A 19,341-nucleotide genomic window follows, 5' to 3' on the forward strand; every position below is an offset into this window, starting at 1 on the left:
TTAAAATGTAAAATGTGTGACACGTCTAACTCAATATCAGCTGTTGTATTTTCAGGTATTGGCTTTGGTATAGACGGTGTTTTAAGGTCTTTGTTCTTGGCTAGGCCAAGACAGGATGTTTGGTGTACAGTGTCATTTAAAAATAACATTTGTTCTGGTATCATGCAGGTTCTAAACAGTGCTTCTATGCCTTGCACCTGCCAATCTTTTGTACCCCAAATTGTTTTCGTTTCAATATTATTTTTCCAATAATCAAAACCAAATGTCATAATTTTGTCATAAAATGCTTCTGAATATATCAATTTAGAATTTGTCAGCATTGTTTTCATTCCTGTTTTATCTAACAGTTTATAATAAAACGTTTCTGCATCACTGGTGTTAAACCCTGAGAAGTGTTTGAATTTCTCAAAAAATGCTTTAGAACTGCTTTTAGGTGGTGTAGCACAATGTTCCCATTGATTATACATAAAAACATTTCTAGGCTGTGCAGATTTATGCAAGTAATGATCCCCATAATGGGTGTAACAGAATAACTGCTCATAACTAGATGAACCTTGTAAATAATCATGACCCGTGAATCTAGCTGACATTACTAAATCAGACATCATGTCATTAATACTGTTAAAGTCCCAATCATCAGAGAATGCACTTGGTGTCAAAAAGTCACTTAAGGAAACCTTTAGTTGATGAGGATACTTCAGGATTTCGACCGGACCATAGATCTCATAGTCTGTTTTCTCCCATACTACCCCACCAGGTATTGGAATTGCTGTGATATTTACTGTTGACAGTTCTCTTTTCTTCACGTGGGATGATCTGTGTGGTTTCAGGACTAGGTTGATGTTCTGACTTGCTGTGTCCATTGTAATATATTTTTCTTCAATGAATTTTCCCAAACATAGTACCATGATGAGCCAAAGCAGGAGGAAAAATACACCTAGACCGAACCAGAACTCTAGCCAAGGGGAAATAAGGTAGATTTCCTTCAGTTGATGAAAGAGTTCCGTTGCTTTTTCTTTAAAAGACTTTTTTGTTTCTGGCATCACTTCGGGGTCGTTTTGATCTTCAGAGAAGTTGTCGAAGTTGATGAAATAACCAGAGGCAGTTCTGTCAATTGATGGGATTGTTCTTTCAATCTGTCTTTCGGTAGCACTTTCTGATGCCACATCATTGTAGACTGGTGTTGTTTCTTGACGAACTGTTTCAATCTGTGTTTCAAGAGGCACGAGTTCCATGGCATTATTGCATAGTCCTTCATTGTGCACTGCAGGCTGATCGAATGTGATTAGTCTTTCAGTTTGAACCTCTTGGATTGTTGCAAGTTTGGGTATTCTGTTGTTTCTTGGGAGTCCACTGGGCCTACTGTTGATTATAGGCCACATGGTTGTGGTTTAACCAGGTCGATGGACACGACTCTGTTCTCCTTTTTACCAGCAAGGGGCGGTAGCACAACTGATCTTGTTCCGGTGACTGCGAAGACAGGTACTGCTTTTCTGTAAGAAGGCCCAAATTCCTTCTTCACCGCGATCTTTTCTCTGACTAGATCCCCAATCTTTGGAATCCAGACAGGCCTTGCTGGGACTGTTGCGGGTGGTGCCTCGTCAGTGGTACTTGGCTGTTGCTTTAACTTTATGTTGCTTAATGATTTTCTTGTTTCATTCAGTTCCTGTAAAACAGCCAAACGGTCTTTTACTTCAAACTGCTTTGTTTCTTCTTGTACCACTGACATCTGACTATCGAGGTCCTGAACGTTCATTCTAATTCCGAACAATAGTTCGTATGGGCTGAAACCTTTTAGAGAATTTCTTGGCATGTTGTTAAGACTAGTCTGGACACTTATTAAATGTTTGACCCACCCAGCGCCTGAACCTAATACCTTCGCAGTTATAGATTGCTTTATATCCCGGTTTTTTCTTTCTACCACACTTGTGCGACGAACAAGAATACCGCAACCCAATTCCCATGCTAGCCATGGCCTCCTTATAGGCTCGAGAGCTGAAAGCAGGACCCTGGTCAGAATGGAACGTGGTAATTGCGTATGTGCCGATATTGACTCGCAAATCTTTTATAACCGTTCTAGCGTCAGCCGAGCGCTGGGGACCTCATTTTTTAAGTGCTTTTCGTCTTAACTATTAATAGGACGCAGGGTGGGGTGTAGGCAGCGTTACGCTCTTTCTGACTGGTAGCCGGTAGCAATGTTCGCTACTGCGATCCCTATTGCAGTTTTCACAGTTGTTTGCATATATTTGGTGTTCTACACTCATTCCCGGCCACCAGAATACTGATCGTAATTCAGTCAGTGATTCCTTGATCTCTCTGTGCCTTAGACCCAAACCCATGTGTGCGTCTGCTATTAAAAATATTCTCCTGTTCATGTTTGGAATTACTCTGTCCCCCACTCCAGGGATTCGAGCAAAAGGAACGGAGTTTGCATCGATTATGTATGCATAATTGAGTGGATAGTTTACGGGTAGTGCTGCACAGTCGCCTTTTACGGTCGTTTTTACTGCCAGCATGGTTTCCCCGTCTATGTACTTATCTGTACGCTTTTTTGTGGCTACGGAAGCCGGGTTAGTTGCTTCCGCGGTGGCTGTATTAGCCAATGAATTCCCTGCAACGTGAACGCCATCACGCTGAAGACTCTGTGCGTGAATCACGTGAGTCTTTTGTAGTTCTTTGTGTAAAAGAGCTACCTCGTTCCAGAGCTTTTTATGCTTTATTGTGGCACCTGTGTCATCTTTGTAGTCGTTTTCGATCCAACTCTGCAGTTTGTTATTGTAAGAATTGACGCAAAAATGAGAATCGCACACTATAAGTGTGGGGAATTCGCGTTCTGCATTTTCGAGCGCCATCTTTAAAGATCTGATTTCAGTTCTTTGAGCCGAACAGTACTTTACTGATTCGGTTTTTGTTATTTTCGGTCTAAATTTACCGCACAGCCAACGACCTTTAATGATCGCACATGCTGCATTGTAGGATTTGCTCTCTACATTCAAATGCTGTACAAAGCTATCTGTATAGATTATACAGGCGTATTGTGGGAGAGGCAGAATTTCGATTGGCAGAGGATATTCTTCTTCATACTCTAAATCATTCAGTTCTTCAAATTGCGGGGCGAAATAGTATTTCACATCTTCCGCTCCTAGAGAATCTATGCACTGTATCCATTTCGGATCCAGTGACACTGTAGGCAGGTTTACTGGGCTGAATAGCGCCTCGAAGGCGGATTCCGCTGTAAGGATATTAATCCGTTTGCCGTGTGCTAGTTCTCGTTCAATTGCTAATGCGATTTGCACTGCGTTCACAGTTCTTCCTGTGCGACTGAATGCTTTTTCGGCTTGTGTGTACAAGTGAGATTTAATTGAAATTGGTACCTTTTCTCCCTCATTAGAGGTCAGGTACGTGAATCCGCATCTTCCTGGGATGACTCGGATTACAAGATCGATCGTGTTGTCACGTGTATCTAATTTTGTTTTTGCTAACATGTCTGTTTGCAGTGATCTCAAAATTTCTGTGTGTTTTTGAGTCCAATTGATTTGTTTTAAATCAGGTTTTATTAGTTCGTAGAGAGGTTTAACCCTCTCTGCGTAATTTAGAATGTAAGTTCTTCCGAAATTCAGAAAACCTAGTATTGATTGTAAATTCTTCAGCGTTTTTGGAGCTTGGAGTACAGCGCACTTCTCTAAGAAGTTGTCCGCTAGGCTTTTCCCTTCACTTGATAATTCGTACCCTAAAAATAGTACTGTCAGATGGGCAATTCGGGACTTTTTAAAGTTGAATTTGTAACCCTCTGCTGCGAACCCAAGTATAATGGTGTTCACTCTTTTCAAGTGAGTATCCAAGTCGTCGTCTGTGAGATAAATATTATCTACGTAAGATAATGCTTCATCATCATAGATTTGTAGTAACTCTGTTACCCTAGCTGAGAATAGTCCTGGGCTGTTCTTGAACCCCTGTGGGAGTCGACAGAATTTTTTCTGTGACCCAAATGCAGAGAAAGCGGTCAAATATCTGCTTTCTGGTGCAATGTTTTGACAAAAGAAACCATTAGAAATGTCTAATGTCGTTTTATATTTTTTCCTAACTATGTTATTCATTAGGGCTGCACTATGCGAGTTTTGTACTGCAAAGGTTTTGCAACATGTATTAAGATGTCTGTAGTCCAAAACTAGACGATATGAATTGTCTGGCTTGGAGACAGGAAACAAAGGATTGTTCATTTGAGAGGTGCATGTTTCAATCACCCCCTGGTACTCAAGTTGATCTAAGATCTCCCTGACCTGTTTTTTAGCTTCTTGCTTTATGGGATACTGCAGTTGGGCAGTTGGTTCACTTTTTAGTTGGATTTTGTGAGGAGGTGAATCCTCATCCCATCCTACATGATTTTTATATAATGCAGGTGCCTGGGCTACTGCCCATTTCCTTGCATATGTGTATTTTTTGTGAATCGGTATGTGATTCAGGAAGGCAGGCATAATCACTTCTTCGCCACGAGGGCACTCCCTGACAAACTCTGGGGGCCAATCTTTTTCAGCTAACAGAATATCATAGCCTTTTGAGAGCTTATCCCAAAATAGACCCTTAATTTTCCTAGTCTTATCACCCTCCATACGCAATGTTATTTCGTATATTTTATGGGGCTCGCTAAGTCTGGCGTCGGCAGTTTCAACCTGAATGTATTCATTCGTGTCCACTGTCTCCAGATGACTCATCAAGATCTTGCGCGCTATACTGATTTCTGCTGCACTGTCCAACATTGTCAATGCCCACTCCCCGTTTTTCAACTGTGTCCTCAGTATTCTCGGCATGGTTGATTACTCTAATACTGGCTACCTTCTTTTTCTGAAATTGAGATTTCTTATTTTGAGCAGGTTCCTTGTCTTTGGACTTGGTGTGCTCTCCTGGGTCTGACCGTCCTCTTCTTTCCGAATTCTGTGGAAAAGATCGAGAGGGACGTGTATCAATACTTTGATATCTATCAGGTTTTTTTATATTATCCCTATTTCTAAGGTTATATCTTTTCTCAGAGGGCTCCCGCTGGGGAGACTGGCGTTCTCGAGTCGGAGTTCTTTCCCTCCGTCGAGGAGACCTTCCTCTGGACTGGAAAACTTTTTCCTTGGGAGTGGATTGTTTATTTCCATCCCAGCTCTTTTTAGGAGTGTTTGAATTATTTTTAATAAATAATTTTTCAGGATTTTCGAGCAGTTGGGGCTTAACTGGTTTTCCACCCAAGCTGTCTCTACCTAATTCTTCATAGCATTTTTCTATGATTTTTGCAAGCTCAACAGGATCTTTTATATCTGTTTCCCTCAACTTCTGGCGAATCGCCACAGATGCTGCTTCTCCCTTTATGTTGGCTAATAATATAGCCGTGACCTGCTTGAAATCTTTCAGTAATTTCATACCTAGATTTAAAGCGGGTTCTGGACCGAATTCATTTTGAATCTGTTTTAGCACTTCTGGTATTACCGCCATAGACGGAACACCGTGTGTTTTTGTGTAAATGGAAGCAAAGACTGTACCCCAAGTGTCACAGTCCTCCACGTGTGGTGCGATTCCCATAGGAAGGCAGATGGTCAAGATTCTGTGTTTCTCAATAGGGGTAGTATCAGGAAATACTGCCTCTATTTGAGTGATTTTCTGGGCTAACCAGAAAGGAATTTGTTCCCGTTTTACGGGTGTTTTACCAAGACATGACTGTATGTTCTGTGGTGTAATTTTATTTGTGTTCCCCTGATGAGGGGTCAGCTGTGGTGTATTGACAGCTGGCTGGACTGTTACAGTCCGCATTACATATTGGACTAGTTGCCTATGTATTTTTATTAATGTGTTTAGCTGTGCTAACAGCTCTTCTCTAGACATTTTTGCAATGTCAGGATGTGGTGTGTAGCTGGCTAGAACCGGCCACGTGGCTCCTGGTCTACCTAGTGGACCGAGCCTAGTTATTTGATCAGTGTGTTTTAGGGCGCCATTAAACCAGAGCAGGTGCTCTTGAAATTTAAGTGGGATTTCAATCTCCTCGAAAGGAGCGTACTCTCCCGGAGGTTCCTCTATTTTGTAATAGTGAAACTCTTGTGTTATAGCGTTTACCGCTGGAAAGTTTATCCATGAATAGAATACCTCTGTCTGCCGATACTCGTGAGCCTCTATCACGAAAATCACTGTACCACCTTTAGGTTTCAGTCCGTTGTCTATAAGTTTTAAAGTTATAGATCTTCTTAACTGGACCGGGATGATAATAGCACCCGGGTCTGTGTATTCGGGACCTTGCTGAGTCGCATCTGCTGCGCCCCCAGTGGTTCCGTTATTTTCTCCTGGCATTGTAAAAATGCGAGGTTTGCAGAGTAGGTCTCCAAGGAGACAAAGATTAGGTGCACAATATTTTGGAACACTGTATCCTTCAACGTTGAATAAACCAGAGCTTTACATAGGAATATCTTCCTACTAAGGTCGGGCGGATTTTAACCTTTCACCCACTCCAGACGTCTATTGGAGTATTTACGGGAGAAAGGGGTGTGAAATATGCACGACTGAGTTACTCTACAAGTCTTGCGTTAGTTTATCGCCTTACCAAACGTTAGGGCGCCATGTAGTGTAGTTCCTAGTTTCCCACTAGGCCCTGCGCATTGGAATAACATAAACAGTAGTATCGACGTGGAACTGCTTATATTCCAGGCCTCCACTGACTATGCTAAACTTAATTGGGTTGTGTTACCAACTAGCTCAGAGGTCACTGGAAACTTTCTTCTCTGCATAGGAAGTGATCAGCTTCCTTGGCACAGACAAGAAGGGATTCAGTTTTCCAACAACCGTGCAACATGACAACTTTGCTCCTCAGATCAAGAGTCGATCTCTAGGGTCGTGTGAAACAATAGACATAGATTTCACTCAGTCAGTCTAGTGCAGTTTACTTTCACAGTATGTAGAGAATAGAGAGACGGGCGTTTATCAATAAAGGGTTAACATTTATTGAACAGTCTTTCTTCTCGTACAAGAGAAATGTATTGCCACAATTGCAATAATTGTTATTATAAAAAGTACGTACAGTAAGATAAGTATTGCGAAATAGAACTGTAAAAGCATTGATATGGTTTCTTAGCCATACAATGGTTTAAAAGTAATAAAACATATATACAGTCATATATACATTAGGCTAACATACTCAACTGGTGCTTCTAACTAAGCCTACCCCAGTGTGCCTGACCTAAGCCTAACACGTGAGAAGGGGGAGTAAGTAAGTAGCTTTAAGTTAAGTTGGTTTTGCCAAGGTTTGTTTCAAGAATTCTCGTCTAAGGGTTTAGTCAACACCATACCTCTGAATAGAATGATGGAGGATTGGTATCTCCTTCAGGGGTCTCTCTCGATATCCCAGTCACCCGCGAGGGTAAACCGGAAGCGCCGGGACTGGATTTCTCTGCACGAGAAATGCAGCGGCTTCTCTCAGCGCGTCGAGGAAGGAGGGGTGACAGCGTCCGCGGGCAGCTGGGCTGGATGTCTTCGCAGAGGACGGCTGCACGGCTCCTCAAGCGTACTGCACCATAGGTCGCGCTGTAGCGGCGATAATGGTAATCAGCAGCTTCACCACCACAGGATAGCAGGCTGCAGCGACAGAGTGCTAGTTTTTACCAACACAGGGTCATGCAGGCAGCTGGCATCAGCAACAGTAGCTTGCAGCTAACAGCTCACATTGCTTAAGGCAACGTTGGTAATATTTATACCTGACAGGTGCCGGGTTTGACGCAAGTTTGCTGGACATAAGACGTCAATTAAAGATGTCACTAGGAAGTGACAGTTATCAGTTGCTCATTAGAGTTCCATTACTAATCAAAACATAGCAAGCGGGGATTTCCAGGTTTGCTAAGTTTTTATCTTGTTGAAGAACTCGGAGTGTTATCTAGGAATATCAGATAGTGACTGCTGCTCTGTCATTGCACTAATTGGTCGCAAAGGAAGTAGCAGAGAGTCATGCTGGAATGTGGCTCTGTTCGTGTGAGGCCAGAGATGACTTTTCAGAAAATCGTACTTGAACGGTTATGCCAATATAGGGAATAAATGGATTTATAGCCGAATAGGGGCATAAGGTCACAGTATCGATCAGGAACCTAGATAAGCACGCAACACTGGCTTGGCAGTTCGGGCTGGACTGTTCCTATAAGTACCAGGGTCAAGACTGATTTGCATATGGCTGGGTCCAAACTGGGGTGGTGTGGTGAGCAAGAAAATGATGGATTAAACCCAGATCCTTGTGACTGGGGATGAATGTTTGCATTGTCTAGCTTTCCGTCCATCAATTGTTTCTTTTGCATACTTTTCCTACATAGCTGCTCCCACCACAAGTCACCATAGAATACACCTGCTGTAATTTGAGAATCTTGTAATGGGCAGAAAGGGTTTCAGTGGCACAAAGGCCTTTCAATATTCATACCTACTTGTCACCCCTGCAGCACCTGGTAGTTCATCTATCTGCCTTTCTACCCTGTCCATGGATCCCACCAGACCAGGCATGTGTCCACTTATCCATATCTATTCTTATGGGTGTTCATTTGTGGTCCGATAGCAATGCATCAGCAGTCATTGGGAGTCTTCGGCCGAAAATGACTGACGTTGTTATTGTAAAATGCAAATAAGTGAATAAAAGTCCAATTTTTGAAGGGCCAGCTCTGTATACCTTTGGGCAACAACTATGAGCAACTTGGAGCAAGAGTGTAGGCAAACCCATGTGTCATAATAATGTGGTACGACCTTCCATTTTCTATACTAACTACTATAATGTTATCAATATTAATATGTTGCTGCATTTTCTTTATCTGTTTGAGGCACTCCACAGAAATATTTTGGTTAGACTGTTCCATCTTCTTAAGTGAATGATTTATATTTTAGTTGGGTTGTAAGGGAATTGAAATGGCTGCAAAATAGCTATAACTCCTAATTATATGAGATAGATAGGGCATTTAAACAAGGAGATTTATTATTTGGATGGCAGGAGCAATCAGCTTTTCGGCTATTTTTGGATACGTCTGGGATATCACAATTAACTGATATTTTGGTGTTCAAAGAGTAGAGCTATAGGTACATATTCCAACATCTGAGTTCGCCCTGTGGTTAAGGTATGGTATATCTAGGAAAGTCAATTGTGTACCTCTTACTCATTTCCAGGCCTATACGAGGCGTGTTGGCATTGTTGCAAGAAGCAGCATTCGGGGAGCTGAACAATGCTAGAAACCACTTCCTGCAAAGAGGCCGATAACTCTGAGTCCACCTCCTAACTACAGGAAAGCAGCCACTGCGAGCTTCAGATAAACTCACATCCGCAGAGGCAGAGAGAAGGACAGGGCTCCAAGCGGAAAAAAGGGTTGTACGTGCTTCATGTAGTGGTTTTAGTGTGGAATCAGAGCCTTATGACCAGTTGTTGTCTTTTCTTTACCTTGCAAGAGGTAAGGGGGTCCTTAAAGAGGAAACTATAATCCATCAAAGATATAATATACAAGTTAATGCATTCGTATAAGTTGAATGCCTACTTATGAAGGTATTCAAAGCTGTACTCCTCTACAAAGTTCTTACAAGGACTATGATATTTGTTCTTTCCTTTCTCTACAACACAGTACCGCTTCAATAGTTGTACACTACACCTAGTTGTTTGCAAAGTTTGAGTCAAAACTTCAGATGATTAAATCTCAAGTTAGCAGGATAGCGCTATGTTATGGCCTCTAAAAAGACAATCAATCTCAGCTGTAAGTCATTAGGTGCCGACCTAGGACTAACACAAAGGCTCATGGCCATGTCGTGCCAAGTTCTCTGATGAAGGAATGTGGCCTTTTTTGACATAGACGTTTACAGTGAAGGCTGATACATACATGTGAATCAAGAGACACATATATCGCCATATACACTGCCAGCCTGTCTGTTGTTCCCCGTCGAACCTGCGGCAAAGATGTCTCATCCTATAGCTGTCCTGCCTCCAAAGCCTGGGACGATGGCCTGCCTTCAATAAAGACTCAATAACTCCTGTGGAGCCTCTGTTTGCAGGCCCCCAGGACCGCAAGTGCTCTGAGACGAAAAAACCTGACACCTCAAAGACCCTCTGCACCCGGTCGCCCCTGCCTGAGGAGATGAGAATTACCGGCGTCCCCACATCCACTAGTATTGCAAAACTTGAACCCTACTGTTGGTTCAGCTCGACTGGCCTCACAGTCGAAACCTGCAGCCTCTATTCACTTACACCAATCCCCATAGACTAACATTGCGCATCAACGCTATATTGCACCACTGCACCCAACCTCCCAAGTGCCGCTGGAGGTGACCCGCTGGTGCAGCCTTGGACCTTGCCTAATACCCACCTTAAGTCCCGGAGATTAGTCTGTAAATCGCTGTACTGTATCTGAATACCATACTTCTTTATCCTCCGATAGGATGACGTTGCAGCTTCTGAAAAATGCACTGTCCACTTTTTAACTGAAAAAGTATTTCTCTTGTAAAACTTACTTACCTGATCGTATTGATTCTGGTGCCCAAATATATATAACAATATGTGGTATTTTTATAAATTGGTGTGGATCTCCCTATTGAGTCGTGTGCATAATTTTAAAAAAAATCTTTTTAATGTGTGCTTCATTTATTGACCATTATTTGCATTTGCAGATGTCTCACAGTCCTCTCTGATAAACCTAATACTGCTCAACCACACTACCCCGTAGAAGAGCTCCTTCGGATTGCTAGAGGCAGCTCCTGCCCATTTATGAGGGAACCTCTGGACTCTTTGCACAATAGGCCTCACTTTGGTATATCATATAAAGAGCCAGATTCCTACACCTAACTAAAAAGAAAACAAAATAGCTTCAGCTCCAAGCTACTGGTCAATCAACTTAACATTGACTACCTGGAGGAAGGCCAAGTCCGAACAACCAAACTAGTGCTTTTGCAGAGCAGCCAGACTATGTAACCTTGGTGACTGGTCCAGTGCACAGCTACTATGCCACTCATCTGCTGCAGTATTTCTGCTGAACAATGAATAATCCACCACACCTCTGTAACAGAAACATTTAACCATGAAAATCAAGCCAGAAAAACAATAAAACAGGAAACAACCCTTTTCTCGTTTTTGAAGTTTAGGAATATTATTATTGGGGACAAACACGTCAGACATTTTTTTAATGTTGTCCCAATTGAAAATGGTTGAAACCAGAGACATTTTAAGGCATGGACAAAGTGGTCAACTGCCCAGGGCCCCCTACCTGCCAAGGGCCCCAGAATGTAAACTTGCTCTTTATCTAGCTCACTCTCTACTTCCAAATCTTCACCTTCCTCCTCTCTATCTACTTCTACCTCTGAGTCTCTCTCTTTTTGCCGGTGGCATCTTAAGGATTTTTGGGGGGCCTGGAAAAACACATTTCAAGGGTTTTTATGTGAACCCCGTTTCTGAAAGTTTGTTTGGCATCATACAGGCTTCAATTAGCAGAAAAATTACGAGCAGGGGGCCCTGAAATATGTCTTGCCCGGAGCCCCAAAAATCCATAAAACAATACTGCTTGAAACGAGGATAGATCATAGTATAGTTGAGTGTCTCTTTTATGACAGTACTGTAATGGTAACATATCGCTTTTTGATTTATGTATCTCATATTGGGTAGAACACTGAACTGAATGAACTAAATATGCAGTCTTGATTGATAAACCGAAAACATTTGAGAAGTTAATGGTCCTCTCACTGACTAAGCTTATATTTGTTTGACTAAGCTTAATATAGTTGAGCATTTATTTAGGATTGCTGTGAGGCATCTGTGAGAACCATTTGAATGTACTCTCTAAAGCCAATGAATCTCTGTGATAGCTGCTTTGCACCGCCACTGAACATTAAACCTTAAAACTCTGTACTGTCAAACTCCATAGCTCTAAACATTTTAAACATGAGACAGTGGACTAACTGTAATGCAATTTAAATTTTCCCAAGTCTGTACAACTGAGGTAGAACCTATGTTAAAAAGTCCACCAGATCTCTAAAAGGTGCAACAGAAAGTTCAAACCAAAAACAAATGCCATTAAAGCACGTTAAGTCAAACTATGAAGATGTGGAGATGAGAATAGTACATTTATACTTACCCTTGTAATACTTACGTACACAAGCTTGTGGGAGTTCATATTTTGAATTCCATATTTTGGCGTAACGATATTAAAAACTTGATCTTGTGCTAGAACACACGGGTACCTCCCTGCACACCCGCTTAAATAAGCAGGCAATGGTTCAAATTTGGTATATATGGCATTTTTAGCTGGGAAACAGCATTTATTTCCATTAGGTCGAGTCTGGGCAGCTCATGCGCTGCTCTGCAAGCTATGCCGTATTGGAGTATGTACTTGAAGCCCTGTCCACTCTCCGCCCATATTTTTCATTTGCTTGTATCATTGTCCTTGCAAATGCTGGCTTCTGATTCATTCGTTATTAGGCTTGTACATCCCTCCTTAGTACTGCCTTGTCTTCATTTGTAATCTCCCATGAGGACTGAACCCTTTTACTTCGGTTGTTACACGGTACGTCTTCTTTAGTCTGTAAGCACTATTTTTTTTAATGAGTTTCTCTTACTGCAGGAGGACAGGAGGATCTCTTGTGCGCAGTTGTGACCACTGGCTTGTTTATTTAACTCAAAAGCAAACAGTGACCTCTTCAGGGGCCAACTAAGCGATGCTTTCAAGCATTTGGAATGCAATAGGTCTCGCTTTTGTGAGAGTTTAAGCTATTGGCATTGTAAATGACAAAAGCCTTTTATTTATGTTTTAAAAACCAAAACATAAATAAAAGGCATTGTCATTTACAATGTCAATAACTCAAACTCGCGTAAATGCGAGATCTATTGCATTGCAGATGCTTGCTTTTCATTTGTTCCCAGATGATCATTGGAAGTGATGTGACATGATTAGTCCAGATTTTCCTACGATTCTCATACTAAACTTGACATTTTCACCTTCTGACTAGTGAGCATGAGGACATCACTGTCTTTGACTCACACACCTGCACAAGGACTGGTAGGGAGAGGCTTCCAGAGAATGCAAAAGGTCTATGCTTGTTCCTCAATCAGAAGAACCAAAGTCTTAGGCACACTCAGCAAAGCTGGATCGAGTCTCAAGATCAGTCTTCCAATGAGACATCTCCACCTATGACAGGGTGTACTATAAGTCGTGAAATTTGACTCTACACTTAGAGACAGCTGCATTCACAGGAGTTTGAAAAGGACCCTTTATGTCCAGAAACCTACTACATATTGGTGCCCTAAAAAGAGCTATTATAGGGTCGGAGAACATTAGCATACCTGGGACAGGGTACCTGAGCACTTTACATACATCAAAGTTCATCACTGGGGCATTAGAAGTTGTACAATTTCAAAATAAAGCGAGAGTTCAGAGATAGAAAAACCAGTGTATATCATGCTATATTTATGTAATTAAGATAAGAAAGAAAGGCAAAAAGGAGGATACAAATATTTGCTGCCTCTCTGTGATTTTCACAAATGCTGGTTTGATTTAATAGGGAACGTTTCTTTATTACCACAGGTAAGCCTACGTGATCCATCAGTGAGTGAAATGTGCAAGCTGCTTGTAAGTGCTGAAAAAGAAGACATTGGGCCATTCAATATCAGCTCTTCTGGAGAGACAGCTGATTTCACAGTATACAATATTATTCCTTCGCCTAGCGGTGCCACAATTCATCTATGTTCATTCATATATTCCACAGAAACAACCTCCACGCTGAAGACTTTGAATGGTGCCAAGTTTCCCAGAGAATCTCTGGATCAAGCAATAATTTCTGTGAATCAGCCAAACAACGTTAAGGTAATGTCTGTTTTAAAAACATCACTACTCAAACAAGTGTGCAATACAACCCCTGCCAGCCAGAGGAGATTAGCAGAATAATGCCTTAATGGCATCAACTTTGGTCACTGGTCATACTAATTACCATTCTTAAGTGATTAATTAGATTGGTTGGTAAAAAAAAATACTCCTATCTTTTTAAAGAAAGGCTAAATACGGAGGACTATGGGCTAGATGTGTCAAGATACCCTTAAGCGAATCTCAAATAGCGATTTTTAAGGAATCGCTATTTGAGATTTGCAAAATGGTATGTATGGAGAAATTCGCTAATTTTTAGCGATTTCTTAAAATTCCTTAATTGCGATTTGTAAATTGCTAATTGCAATTAAGGAATAATTTCCCATTCATTTCTACGGGCCAGGAGGCCCATAGGAAGGAATGGGAAATTATTCTCAATTTGCGATTCGCAATTAGCTAATCGCAAATTGAGAATAATTTCAAGGGTGCAAGGGTGTCTTAAGGACACCCTGCTGCACCCCAGAAATTGACATGTGTGCGCATATGGCGTACATATATGCCCTAAGGGCATGTATGAGCGTCACATGCCACCTTTACAAATTTCAAAAAGTGCATTTGTAAAAGAAATCACAAATTACCACCAACTACAAGTTGGTGGTAATTTGCGATTTCTTAAGTGAAAATCGCTAATTGGAAATGCTTGATGCATAGCATTTAAGGAATCACAATTTGTGATTCCTTAAATGCTGACGCAAAGTTAAGGAATCTCAAATTTTGCGATTCTTTAAATTTGCGTTGCGATTTTTTCATACATCACATTTCCCGTTTTTTTGTCGCAAACGCTGCTATTTTGCGATTCGCAGCGTTTTCGACAAAAAAGAACGCTTGATACATCTAGCCCTATAAGTATAGTTTGCTGGAGTAAATCCAGACAGTGATTCTAGCCACATTTCTCACTTTCACCACAAATTGGAGAATTTGTTGTCACAACCAGACTCTAAATCGGGTCATTAGCCATCCATATTTTATTAAGATGGGATACTCTGTCACCAATGTGGAGGTTGTCCTGTCTGCCACATTACAAGTGCATTATAGCCTACAGCATCTACAATATGGCAGACAGGATATCTGTCATGCACTGTAGTCTAAATAAGGCCTTTAGTTATGTTAAGAGAGTTATCACAATGCATGTTCTTTGCTCTGAGCTCCAGCAGGTCAAGTTCTGAGAATGTTGCTTTGCTCAGTGAATATGCAAACAATGGACTGTATGTGGCCATTTCGGCTTTCTACAACATCTGTCTAACCTGCTTTGTTTTCAGTACTGGCAGTAGAGCCATCGTTACAAGTGAGTGAGAAAAATAACTTTTCCTTCCACCCTTTTTTTTTACCATTTTCTGTGGTTCTAGTAATTCTGGGAATAGGAAAAAACAGGGGTCCCTGTTTTTAGGAAATAATATTAGCTAATTATTCCCGGTAAGCCTACGGCGCATGGACACAGTGGTAAAACATCTCACTGATACAATATGTGAATGTTTCTTTTCTTACCAGGAGTTATCTCCATGGTTTTTATTCAGCCGAAAACTAAATGAACTTTTTAATTTCAGGGGTTACTTTTGAAAAGGACAAAAAGAAAAAGACCTCCTTCCAAGCTGGACTTGTCAGCAACTTCCTTATCCGATGGCGAACGGTAAACATAACTGCTTTTTAGGCTCACAATATTCTGGGTTTTTTCAAGTCTTGTCTTCTGCCCAGCATTCTCCAGACTAAAATGATACACAGATGATAAGCTTCAGTGCATAAGGTTGAAATGCTGCAGAAAAGGCAGAAGTCACAGCAGACATGCCTATTTACCAATTTGTATGGATCATAATTAGTGACTTTTGTTCATATTGATAGCAAGAGCCATGCCTTAAGTGCTTTCCAGAATTGGGAGTGAGTGACAGTACCCCTTCTTTGAGTAGCCACTGAATTCCAGAGCTTGCTGTCTGCACAGAGAAAGAGGCTCTGCCAAGTTAAGCCTTTCTGAATGGTGATCCACTCAATAATGAACAAGCTTTGAGTGCAATGATCTTGTTTGGTGGTAATATTGGATTTTTTGTTGGCGGAAGAGTGGGTCAGTCCCATGGATTTCATAATGAGCAATTCTCGTTGCCGTAAAGATGATTTTTCTAACTTTTGGGAGCCAGCGTAGGGCGGCAGGTCCAGGCGCTATGCCAGTCTGCATTGGTAGAGTAAGGAGCTGTCTGGCCAATGCATTTTGAATCGTCTGTAATTTATGAAGTATTAGTAGTGGTGCTTCTTAACATACTCCCTTCGCATAGTTAAGGTGGGAGCAAGTGCAGCACTCTAAAGACGACTGGCACTCACCAATAGCCTTCAGCTGTGGGTTTCAAGTGAAACATGACTCAGTAACCCTCCTAGTGCATTCTGTTCAATGTGGTCCATTTGGGAAAATTGCAGTTCTTACAGTGAAGCAAAGCTTATGTAGAGTTCTTCAATAATTAAAATACATTTTTAGCTAGATAGCTATTCATGGTGGGAGAGTACCTGGAGGATGTTAGCTTGGATCTTCTGCTTGAAGTCCAGATATGGCAAAATGTGTCAAAGACATCTCATAGACATGTATCATCCCAAGGTGATACAAAGATATTATGAGTGTGTTTGCCATCCAAGATGAGATTCTAATTAGATGAATGCATGGGTCATCTTAAGATGGTATATAGTTACTATTATTCTACGATAAAGCCCAAAACTACACATCAATGTCACTAATGATACATTGATATTAATGTATGTTCCACCCCAAGTCAATAGATTATATTAATGCATGTATCATCCCAAGGAAATATATATATATATATATATATATATATATATATATATATATATATATATATATATATATATATATATATATATATATATATATATATATAATGTGTCTTCCTAATATGATACATAGATGTTAATGCACATACTTGTAGAATAATTGCAGTTTGTGTCAAGGACCATAGCTAGCTTCAATGTTAGCCAGATAGCTTTCTTTATTGAATTTAACTTCCATGGTTTTCTGACGTGCATCTTGGCTTAGACGAATTAAAGCTAAGACGGATGGCATACAAGGAAACTGAGAGAATCTGTTAAAGGTTTAATTTCTCTGAAGTTTGGCTCCACTGGCCTTTCAGATGCCCTGTCCTACTTAGAGCATGGCACAATATTTCGCTAGTACCGTTACACCGATATAATGCATTGGAGTTCTCACTATGGCTCAGTGACCAATTTCTATCCCTTGCATTTAGGTGCCAAAGTGTGCACAGCTCACATGACTCTCTCAACAGTCCACTGAACACAGTGGAGATGCTGGACCTGAGCACAGAGAAGGACGTTGTCATCCGGCCCCTGCACAGCAGCATCCTGGGTGAGAAGTTCTGTTTTGAGGTAGGTCGCACATCAGTGCATCAAGTCAGTCCGGTGTCATGATCAAATTGACAGTTCAAGAGACTTAATTTCATCAGGGGTATTCAAGACTGAAAGGCACTAGGCACCTGCCATGGCATAAAAAGAAAGTTGACAAGGCAGGTCCTCCAAACTGGCTCTTTAATGTTGCTGCACCTGTGGGCAGCTACCAAATAAGTACATAGATACACCTGCATTTTAATACTTTCACTGCTCAGCCACTATTGTAACATCTTGTACCTAGGCACCAACAAGTCAGTCATCCGTAGGCTCCAGTTTGCCCAGAATGAGGAAGCTAGGCTGCTTTTTTCCCTTATGAAGTTCGGCTGTTTTTGGTCTTCTCCACAAAATACATTGGCTTTCAGTGGAAAAGCGCATCCACTTTAAGACCCTGCTTGCTCCCATCCTGTCCAACCTCTTATCTCTCTACAGACTCTCCCTCCTTCTACACTCAACCAATCTTAATTTGGTCATTGTCCCTTGAACCAGGAGGGCCAGAGCTGGAGGCCGCTCCTTTCGTTCCAAGGCTCTTGTTCTTTGGAAATCATTACCTCGTTCCATCTGTAACACTGAACACCATCTATACTTCAGGAAATCTTTGGAAACATGGTTTTACTCCATCTAATTGCCTGTCTCTTCTTTCTGATAGGCCTGTAGCTACAGCTTTTCCACCTTCAAGATCCTGGGGCCAGATGTATCATGCTTTTTAGCATGCGCAAACGGGTCTTAGATCTGTTTCCGCATTCTAAAAGGCATGGGCCCATGTACAAACAGTATTTTGCGACTCGCAAAATACTGTTTTGCGACTCGCTATTAGGAAGGGGCGTTCCTTTCATAATAGCGACCACAAAGCTATGAACCAATGTTTTGCGACTGCAAGTGCGGTCGCAAAACACTTGCAAATTACCACCTACTTCAAGTAGGTGGTAATGCATTCACAAATGGGAATGGGTCCCCAGGGGACCCCTTCCCCTTTGCAAATGCATGCATAATTATTTTTTAAGGGCAGGCAGTAGTTCCAGGGACCACTGCCTGCCCTTAGAAAATTAAACAAAAACGTTTCATTTTTTAAAAAATGCATCCCGTTTTCCTTTAATGAAAACGGGCTGCATTTTTACAAAAAAGAGCTGTTTTATTTAAAAGCAGTCCCAGACATGGTGGTCTGCTGAGCCCAGCAGGCCACCATCCTAGGGAGGGCCTGTCATTCCCAATGAGCTCGCAAATTGCGAGAGGCTCATTAATATTCATGAGCCTCGCAATTTGAGTCCCCATTGGGAATCGCAAACAGTGTTAAACACACTGTTGTACATGCCAAACAGCGCCTCACAAATTGCGAGTCACAAATACGACGCAATTTGCGAGGCGCTATTTGGCAGGTTGTACATCTGGCCCCAGGTCCGGTAAGCCCCATTGTTGGGGTAACTATGCTTATTATAAATCCCCTTAACATAACACTCCCACAAACACTGATCAACCGTTCATTTTGTCAGCTCTGAGAACACAGAAGTAGGTTTATTGGAGGGCTGTGAGAAGGACTTTTGACTGGGATCTTGCTCTAAATGGGTACAACCCATTTAGTACACCAGAATGTTTTGCTTTACGATCATCCAATTTATGTACCTTTACTGTTGGTAAGTTTCACTGTCTGAGTCTCATGCACAATAATTTCCTGGAAATTAGACTGCTTGTGTTTACTGCCAGTGTCTGCTTTTTAAGATGAGGCCACTGAGATGCAGCTAGGGTAAGGGGCACTGAACTGGTTACATGTCGACATGTGTGCGCATATGTGCAGGCTGCACTCAAGAGACTACAGTCATGAGCAAACTGGTAGCTAAACACAGGTAACCTGTCTATGGCAGTTTTAAACCTCAAATTCTACCTGTCAACGTAACCATTTTTGACAGGCCTAAATCTTACTTTTAAATATCAACAAGTCACTTCTAAGTAGGCCTTAGTGCCCCTTAAAAGCAGGCTGATATTTGAAAGTAAGGCATGTGAAAGTTAAGGTTGGACATGACCTTACAGTGAAATATCCTCTGAACGATTTTCACTGTAAGAAGATGGCTGC

The 19,341-nt window shown here is 41.5% G+C and overlaps 1 protein-coding gene across 2 annotated transcripts in view; it reads left to right on the plus strand.

The window, feature by feature from the left end:
* RASAL3 (RAS protein activator like 3) overlaps nt 1–19,341 on the plus strand; it is a 245,284-nt gene that overhangs the window by 116,464 nt on the left and 109,479 nt on the right. For both annotated transcript variants that reach the window (XM_086960667.1, XM_086960658.1), the window contains exons 4-6: nt 13,723–13,820; nt 15,422–15,504; nt 17,117–17,255. In XM_086960667.1, coding sequence (XP_086816793.1) covers nt 13,723–13,820; nt 15,422–15,504; nt 17,117–17,255 — 320 coding nt within the window. The remainder of the gene's footprint in view (nt 1–13,722; nt 13,821–15,421; nt 15,505–17,116; nt 17,256–19,341) is intronic.

The sequence above is a fragment of the Lissotriton vulgaris genome, chromosome 1_1 (genome assembly GCF_964263255.1).
Source record: "Lissotriton vulgaris chromosome 1_1, aLisVul1.2, whole genome shotgun sequence".
NCBI lineage: Eukaryota > Metazoa > Chordata > Amphibia > Caudata > Salamandridae > Lissotriton > Lissotriton vulgaris.